Source organism: Thunnus albacares, chromosome 10, assembly GCF_914725855.1.
Source record: "Thunnus albacares chromosome 10, fThuAlb1.1, whole genome shotgun sequence".
Taxonomy (NCBI): domain Eukaryota; kingdom Metazoa; phylum Chordata; class Actinopteri; order Scombriformes; family Scombridae; genus Thunnus; species Thunnus albacares.
The window spans coordinates 9009737-9019385 of record NC_058115.1 but is presented as its reverse complement, the minus strand read 5'-3'; the positions used below and the strand labels follow the sequence as shown (position 1 = coordinate 9019385).

General features: G+C 41.2%; 1 protein-coding gene across 1 annotated transcript; it reads left to right on the top strand.

Moving 5' to 3' along the window:
• The first annotated feature begins 183 nt into the window (after positions 1–183).
• Positions 184–2369, top strand: fgf20b (fibroblast growth factor 20b). Its single transcript, XM_044363827.1, has 3 exons — positions 184–487; positions 759–862; positions 1072–2369. Exons 1-3 carry the CDS (start codon positions 202–204, stop codon positions 1315–1317), a joined length of 636 nt encoding a protein of 211 aa, XP_044219762.1. The 5' UTR covers positions 184–201; the 3' UTR covers positions 1318–2369.
• Positions 2370–9649: the final 7280 nt, after the last annotated feature.

The window sequence follows — 9649 nt, the reverse complement described above, 5'->3', positions numbered from 1 at the left end:
GCGGAGATTTGGTAAGTGTTTCATGTCAGGGGAGAGAAATCCGCGCGTCCGCATGTCCTTGCACAACGGGGACATGTGCTAAGTGACGGAAGAGGTGGACGTAAACATGCAATAAGTGACAGTAGCAACCAGGTAGCCTACTACGCAAGAGCGCTCCCTCCGGACCTCCTCACTGAACTTTACCCGCTGCGGTTTGCCGCGATGGCTGCTGCTGCTGCTCTGGGGGAAGTTGGAGGCGTCTTGCACGGTATTGATGGTATCGCTCAAACCGGGTCCCATTTCCTCCTGACCCCTTTTGGGGACAGTCCGACCCTGATGGGGGAGCACCTCATACCTGGGGACAGCCTCTCCCGGAGCACCCCGGCGGATTTAACGCACCTCAAAGGGATTCTCAGGAGGAGACAGTTGTACTGCAGGACTGGATTTCATCTGGAAATACTTCCGGATGGCACAGTGCAAGGGACGAGAAAGGACCACAGTCGTTTTGGTAAAAACTCAGACACTTTTATATACTGTATTTATATGTGTGCAACAGTTTTGTATTATAACAATGCTAATAATTATCTAAATAAACAGCAAGAATAAAAGTGAACATGAATTATTAGAGTAACAATGTTTTAGTATATTCCTATTCTGTCAACTGTGTTCATTCAGATATTTTCTTTTGCATAACTGACATGGCTTAATTATGACTTTTGAGCTTCTTTCTTTCATCTTTGTCAAAGTCTGTAGAGAACAACTGTGTTATTCTTCTCCAGGTATTTTGGAATTCATAAGCCTTGCTGTTGGGTTGATAAGCATTAGAGGGGTGGACAGTGGACTCTATCTGGGGATGAACGACAAAGGAGAGCTGTATGGCTCTGTAAGTATTACTTTGCTTATTCATGTTGCCCAAATCATCATTTCTTTTACCTGTGATGATAAACAGGGAGTTTTTTTTTTCAGTCCTAATTTTTGTAGAATTTGCTTTTCAGGGAGATAAATACAAAGAAATAATTAATGTGTCATGTGTTTTTCTATTTCTGCGTCATCAGCCAAGACTTCTCTTAATGTTGTCGCATTTGTTTTCAGGAAAAGCTCACGGCTGAATGCGTCTTCAGGGAGCAGTTTGAGGAGAACTGGTACAACACATACTCCTCCAACCTCTACAAACACGGAGACCGAGGGACGCGATACTTTGTGGCATTAAATAAAGACGGGACACCAAGGGACGGGACTAAATCCAGGCGACACCAGAAATTTACACACTTCTTGCCCAGGCCTGTGGACCCTGATCGTGTGCCAGAGCTGTACAGGGATATCCTGGGACACAGCTGAGACCTGTGGAGGCCTGGTCCAGATCAGGAATAGCCGCTGCAGCCCTCGCAGGCAGGGAGTAGAGAGAGAGGAGGGATGTGGGGAGGGATGTGGCCAGTGCAGGCTGGTGGACAGCAGCCCGACCGGCAGGGATAAAGGCATGTCTCTCAGCAGCCAGGAAGACAGGCTACAATGTCTGACTCTGTCAGCCTGCACGCTCGGCATGAGGGGCTCGTTTGTTTCAGAGGATGGACGACCCTAGAAGTACCTGCGCGGAATAGGAGATGAATGGGAAGCAGAGGTGAACGGTCAGGGAGCATCTCCTCTGGTCGGACGGAGACGTCAGCTGACATGGAGTCTATCACAAGATGGTGTTTTTATTTGGTGTCAGAGAGTTTGTTCAGAAGGACTTTGAAGGAAATCTGTTTTTTTTTCTAACCTGTGTCTAGACCTGTTTGAAAAGAGCAAAGTGTAACAATTTATTTATTCATTTTAGATACATATATTTATGTTATATATTTATTTATTTGAGAATATATTTTTACAGTTAGATACGAGCAATATAGAAAAAACCACTAGAAACTGTATCAATTATGTAAAGACTGAGACACTGACTGTACCACTATGACTTTTATCCCGAGAAACACTCCACTATACTGTAATATGACTAAAAATATGAAACATATTGGCAGAATTTGGAACAAACCCCCATATCCCAAATGCATTTTATCACTATATGGCAACTGTGAATCAAGTTTTTTTTTTTTTTTGAAAGAAATCTTTGTCTTTTAGACTTGGTAATTATATCCAAACTACTGTTACATATGTCACAAACAGAATCTAAAGTCAACAAACTGAAAACTAATTATTCATGTCAAACAATAAATTTATCAGAATGTGATAAGCATGCTTGTTCTTCTCAGCCAACGATCAGAGATATTTTGTATGTTGCTCACTATGTGTCCACTCATAACCAGATTTTTACTTTTAATAGAGCAATATTTTTAAAGAAGTATACTTTATTGGTTGCCTTTTGTCTTTCAGAGTTTAAACATATAAACCTGCTTACAAGATCAATGTTGTCTTTCTTTATGGACACCATTATGCCGAGGGACAAGTCGTAAGACCTGATGCGCACATAAAACTTCAAAGCCTCCCTCCTGAATCCTGTGAACGCCGAGGCTGCACAACAACACGATCAGGGCCAAATAAAATCTGACCTTTAGCTCAGGCCCAGAAACTTAGCGGCTGCATAAAACTGGAGGTCAGAGCGATAAGGATTAAGTAACCTCTGCTGACAGTTTCGGGGTTGTCGTCTTGTTGAAATGTCATATTAAACAATGGAAGTCAAGGCAGCCAACACATCTCTACATAATGCATTTTTGCTTCTTTTTCTGTGTGTTTAAAGGACGGGTTCAAAATTTTTCAAATCTGTGCTGAAACAGCAGTCAGGTGCCCACATGAACATCAACACGTTTTTCTTGCTGTAATCATTCATCCTGTTCATACTGGCCAAGAGAAGATCCCTTCATAATGCTTTCAATGCAAGTGATGGGGGACAAAATCCACAGTCCAAAAGTTTACTTGAAGCCAATATGAAGCTTCAGCCGTCCAAATTAGTCAAATGAAGTCAACATCTTTCAACGTCACAGTCTTTTTAGTGCCAAATTCCCTCTTTTTGTTACTTTACTTCCATTGTTGCTGAACAGGAAAACACGGTCCACTGAGACACAAAGAGAGAATTACTACAAAGACTAACTGTGGAAGATATTCACTTTATTTGACTAAACTGAAGCCTCATATTATCTTCAGATTTTGTCCCCCATCATTTACATTTAAAGTGCATTTGGAAGCGATCTTCTAATGGTCAGAATGAACAGGAGGAATGATTACAGTGGGCAAAACCTTTTTCACTGTTCATTTGGGCTCCTGACTGTTATTTTAAGACAGACTTGTGAAATTGTGAAGCTATCCTTTAAAAATGTTTCATGAAAAGATGGCCTTACTATTGTCACGTCTTTTTGACCAACAGAAGAAAACCATAAGCAGGCGATGATGGAACAACAGCTGAATTATTTGTAAGAAGCCACTATCTCGTATCTGTGCACAGTTTCCTCCACGGTTGGGAGCAGATCTGTGTTGAAGCATGAAAAAGCTCAGCCTGTGATCTCAGCGCGTGTGTGATGGCGAGCCAGGGGGGTGTCTCGATACGCGGAGTCAACCCTGCTGCCAACTCTCTCTTGTCTACAGCGTGATACTGTGGGACTTTCCCACCTGCACACCTTGAACATCAACACGCTTCTGTCGTCGATTAATGACAGCACCCAGAGTGTTTTATAACCTGGCATGCACGTGGACATCCCCTGTCCACCGTGCATGCCTATTATGACATGAAAAAGGATTGTGGAGCTTGTTTTTGGAAATATACTGTCACTCCTCACCTTTCATTAGCTTCACACAAAACTTAACAAGCGCAGAAGTGATCGACAGGGTGTGTGCGGCTGTCTTCATTCCTGTCCGGTCCCATCTTTCCAAGGAAAAGTTGCGGTACTGTAATAGTTGTTTTTCTGGTGTTGCAATACATCCAAAGAGACTGAAGTTTCAGTGCAGGGCTTGTAGCCATTACCTTTGTGGTCATGAAAAGCAGACTTTGTGCAAATTTAAGAGCGTAACCCCCTCCACCCCCTCCTTTTTTTTGACATTTTGAAGGTCATCTCTCTAAACACGCTGGAAATCCTGACTTGTGATACCTGATGCCCAGAAGTGCTCTTTGGCATTTGTTTAACCGATGTTTTTGGAGTCTACCTGGCCCTGAGACAGATGCTTTTGTTCCACCTACTCCGCCTCCTCCAGGTGGTCTGTGGCTCCTCGCTGAAAACACTTAAACCCCTCATCCGCACCCACTCTGAAGGCCGTCTCACACGCTTAATGGACGCTCCCTGACTTTCATCACCTCCTCAGCAGCGGCCTTAAAGGGCTCTCTCGAGGAAACCCAATCAAGTGTGTGTGTGTGTGTGTATGTATGTGTGTGTGTGTGGCATGGGTCTACGGGCAGGTGTGGAAGTCAGTGATCTTCCGCGTCTATCTTCGCAGTCCGGTCAGACAGCGCAGGTGTTCCCTCAGCACTCTGATCTCAGCCCTGCTGTTTGTCAGCTGGGGATATGACTTAGCAGGTAGAAGGGTGGAAATATAGCCCATAGCTTTGTTGTCTGCCCCCAATTATCAGAGAGCATAATTTCTATATTTAGAAGGCTGCGTTGGGGAAGACAGGGGAGGTGCCGAGAAGCTCACCTGTTGCTCTAAAGCCGTGGCCACTTCTAAAGAGTGTGTTTGCCCAGGGATGGTGTCTGCAGCTTTGTGTCATTTGAATCCTGCAACTATTGATTTCAGGCTCTTTGTTGTTTGTTTATTCCTTAGTAAATTGCCGTGCGCACAAATTATCAGCTGCATGTGTGTTTATAGAGATTACACCAGCAGTGTAAGTATAGCGTTATCTACTTGATATTTTGGAGTCCACTGAAAGGCATTCTGGAAAAATCTGCAGCCAGTCGCTCCAAATATCATCCATCAATCCAGCCATCGTTCATGTTTTGTGGCCTGAAAAAAAAAAAATCATCTTTCACACTTTCACCGCATTGTACTCCGTTTGAGTTCAATCATTTTTAGTGTCATAGCTAAGAGGATTTTGTGGTCTGCCTTCCGCAAGCGGCAATTAGAGCAGCATACCCGATTTACTGACACTCCACATCCCAAGCTGTCAGCTCCAGTGGAAAATATGCTCCTCTGTTTGCATCTCCATGGAGACATTAGTAGAAAACAACTATGTTTAGTTGTTGTGGAGAGCAGAAAAAAGTAGTAGAAGAAGCCGGGGGAATGTCATCTCTGCAGAGTTTAGTGTGTCAGTTAAGGAATACATAGTGAACAATACACTGGTGCGTTTGCAGTGGCTGCTGGTGACTGACAGTGTCGTGTTTAACTAAAAGGATGTGAACACACAGTACCTGAGGGAGGCTGAGCAGAAGAGCCACACAGGTGCCATCTGTAGCATCTGCAACACAGCACACAGATACAGAGGCAGGTCAACAAGAGGACAGGATAAACAGGATAAAGTTGTAGTTATATAATACATACAGTACAGTATACTATAATATGCTGCATATTTTTGTGTAGATGACATTGTTTTGTTTAACTAAAGAGATGTGAACAGTTTTAGAATATTAAACTTTGGTGTTTGTGGACAAAAGGATTTCACACTCTGAAGTTTACTCATGAGGGGCAGCAGTAGAAAGTAACTGCTATAATTGTGCTATATTACAAATTCAACATACTCACTTTAGAATTATTCTACTTTATACTTATATTCCATTTCAGAGACAAATATTGTACTTATTATTACACTACAACATTAATCCGAGAGCTATAGCCACTAGATTTAGCAAATTAAGATTTTACAAAACAATTTAGTGTTTTAAAAATATGATTTATCATAGTTATAGATTAAACTATCTGTCAGTTTGTAAAGTTGTTTAGGATATATGAGCTCCATCTTTACCAGCCACAACATTGCTGCTAATATGTTCATCAATTGGAATTGTGCTTTACTTGAGTATATCCATTTTCCACTACTTTTTACTTCTACTCCACCACATTTCAGGGGGTAATTTTGTACTTTTTACTTTACTACATTTATCTGACAGATGAAGTTTCTAATAATAATCCAATAAAATATAATAGTGTAAAACTCACAGGGGTCATTTTTCTGCACTGGGTACTTTTTTAATGCTTACATAGTTTACCAGAATTAACATTTAGCTTTTACATATAATGGAGTATTTTTACTTTTGGATATTGCTACTTTTATTCAAGTGAAGGGTGCAAATACTCCTTCAGTCACTGTTGAGGGGAATCCAAGTAAAGCCATAATACACTGCAAGCTCAAAGCAGATGCAGATAAACAGTTAAAAAGGACGTTTTTAACCTTTAAAACAACAATTTTTTTAAAAGGGGGCCCGACATGATATCAGACTATTTTCTCTAATCATTTATAAAATTCTGAAATACAGCATCACAGACTCTTTAAGCTCTAAACGCCCCATGCTGTAACGCCTCCAGCCTCTCACATCTGCTGACCAAACCGGCGTGTGAGTCCCTCTGGAGCAGCCGTGTCACCCCTTCCTCTGGCCCATGTGTGTCCACATTACAGAGTCACAAATTAGGTCTTGACATTTGGGCGCCATAATTGCCCCCTGAAAAGCATGAGGCATCAATTAGGCTCTCAGCACCATGACAGGTTATCCCTACAGGACATAATCACCCTGCTGGACTCCCCCGCCAGGACACACACACACTTTCTACTTCACTGGTGAATTTTTGGTGGCAAATTTCAGCCAAGATGGGTTGTAAAATTTGCCAACATGATGTATAAACAATGTGACATTTTCAATAAAAGTTAAATAATCATTTCAAAGTGAGAGCTGTGTGACAATAATGAGTATGTGGAGGCCATGCTGGAGGAGTGGCAGTAGGTCTCAGGGTGCCATTGCACTAATAACAGCGTAGATCCCTTTGATTTCCCGACTCTGCTGCCGCCTGACAGTTTCTGCTCCCACAGGGTGTGGAGATCTTTAGGGTCAGAAAAAAGGTCAATTGGTTCATTTCCATAGCTTCCACTTTAAACATTCTTCTAGGCTTTGGAAGCAATTCAATCAGCAGTGAAAACACTGGTTAGCAGCGTGGAATTACCAGCCGTCGTTAACGATGCAGCATACTCATAAACAAGATGGATGTATCCCTCAGAGAAATACAACATGAACTGTGTGAAGCTCTGCGGGATTTGTTGTTTGTTTTTCAGTGCTGAGATACATTACACATAATAGTCACAATATTTATTCTGAATGTTAGGCATAACTGAATACATTCAACACTCAGACTGAAGAGGACTGTCATTTATCTTTAAATCATTTCTACTAGTGTTGTGAGATGGTAGATGATGACTTCACATATTAGATTTCATATTAATTATTTGGTTTTATGGACAAATACACAAACTTTTACTTGCTTTACTTTACTTTTACTTACCATTTAATTTTTACTTTATCCATTCAATTATCATTTTCTTTTCACTTATTCACAGCAGATATTCTTTCTTTTGTGCATGTACACATACACATAGAATAACAAGACAAACTCCCAATCAAAAGACAAAACAACGCAACAGAACAAATAAAACAATACATCTTCAGTAGATCAACAACAACAACAGCTCAGCACTCTCAGATCATGACAATCCATGAAACATAAAGAAAATGTATGGCAAGACATATATTTTAAATTAAAGCTGCTATAATCAATATTTTTATATTAACAGTGGATCAATTTACTATGTCTAATGTGAAAGGGGTTGCTAATGGTGACAAACCCACAGAGAGCTATCACCTGGTCTTTGGAGCGTTTTAGCATCTTTCAGTTTATTGTTTTGGTTTTACGGCTCACAAATTTACTGTTTTGCTTCACTCTTGCTGTTCTCATCAGTGTTGTTTCCAGAAGCAGCAGGAGGCAGCTGCATTCAGCAAAAAAAGCTCTGGTGAACCCATTGTACACTACCTGCTCAGTACCAAATGGCAGAAAGACAAAGTTAGCAACTAGCTGGTGACTATAGTGAAGGATTTAGAAGCTAAAGAGCCAGAAACTTCCCTCAGGAGTTGGAGGAGACCGCAACTGAGCTAAAAGGACTTAAAATTCACCATGCAGGTGGCCAAAAACATGACTCAAATGTTGTTCTGTGTCTGCCTGATGTGTAATTAGGCGATTGCCAACATGCTCGTCTTAACAACTTCATAAGGTGATGATGATGTGAATGATGTGTACAGCTTGTTTCAGGATGATGTCAAAAATTAGATAAGTGAAAAACAGGCCTTCCTCTCTTCATCAAGAGATCCCCTCCCTGTGTGAAGTCTGGAATAGTTGTCTTGATACATCACTTTATTTGTATAATTTCTGGCTGTAAGAGTGATAGCTGCAAATGCCAGAGTAAAGAATCCAGCTGTGTGTAATTCTCTCTGCCTGGTTAAAGAACATGATAGAGGAAGACTGTACTCTCACTGCCTACCAGTGAAAGTGGAAATGTGCTTTGTTGCCCCTCAGTCAGGCGGAAAATTGCAAACCCATTTGTCATTGTGTGCCAAGATGCAGAGGTCAGTCAATGGATTCCTTCATGACAAGCTTTCGGAATCGAATGTTTTTCCACGGCCTCACCCTTTCACACCTGCACCTCCAGGTAAAATAACAAAACATGGGAGAAAGAGAGAAAAGAGGGCTTAGAGCAAGCGACTTAAAGACAGGGAAGAGAAAAACGATACGCGAGAAGAATTTACCGTGAAACCCTGCACGTCTATTGGCCATTTCAGCTCATTTGAGCCCAACATACATTTAGCTCACAGTGGCAGATGAAATGCCAGGTTTTGGCCATCGTCCAAAGCTGGAGAATACCACTAATTATCCCTGCCTGCAACCACAGAACATTCTTACAGGCTCAAAAGGATGTTGTTTGTTATCCTCTCGCTCAAAACAGCAACTGCTTGATTTGAGGTAATAACAGAAACACTTAACAAAACTTTTCCAATGCTTGATTGACTGCTTAATCCTGCAGAGAGGCTTCGGGCTGCAGCCGTGTTCCCCACAGCTCTGATGCACAGGGAACATCAAAGACAGATACAAAACTGATTCGGCTTTTAAATTAGTCATTTTAATAGTTTCTGTGCCGCAAACAAATGATGTAGTGTCTGCAGAAGATAAATAGAGATCAATATCAAAGAAAAATATGTGTAAACGTGTTTCTGCTTCAGAGCAGCTTTGTGTGAGAAAAGGCTAAAGTCATATATGCTGAAATAGTTTGTGTCAAATTCAATTTTGTTGTGTTGGGATTTTGTTTATAATGGCATTACATCTAATAGTTGTTTAGATATTACAGTCTGGACCAAAGTTGTGGACCAACAGACCGATAGACTGACATCGCCATCTCTGTAGAGCTATGCTGCTAGCATGGCCCAAAAAGCATTTTCCCAATGGACCACCATTATAAAAGATACTTCTGTTTAAAAAAAAAGGACACTTCAGTCTGCAAACAAGGTCCATTATTACTCTTTGTATTATACATTTTCAAACCATGATGATTGAATGATTTTTATAACATTTTCAGAATCTGGAAAAGCCATTTTTATGCATGAGACGTAACTTAAATGTAAAGTCTATCAGCCAAGCAGAGGACAGACACACAAATGGCTGCACATCAAACCAGCAAACCAAGATGAGAGAAATGTTTATGGAGGTATGCGCTGGGTGAGCAACTTTCACC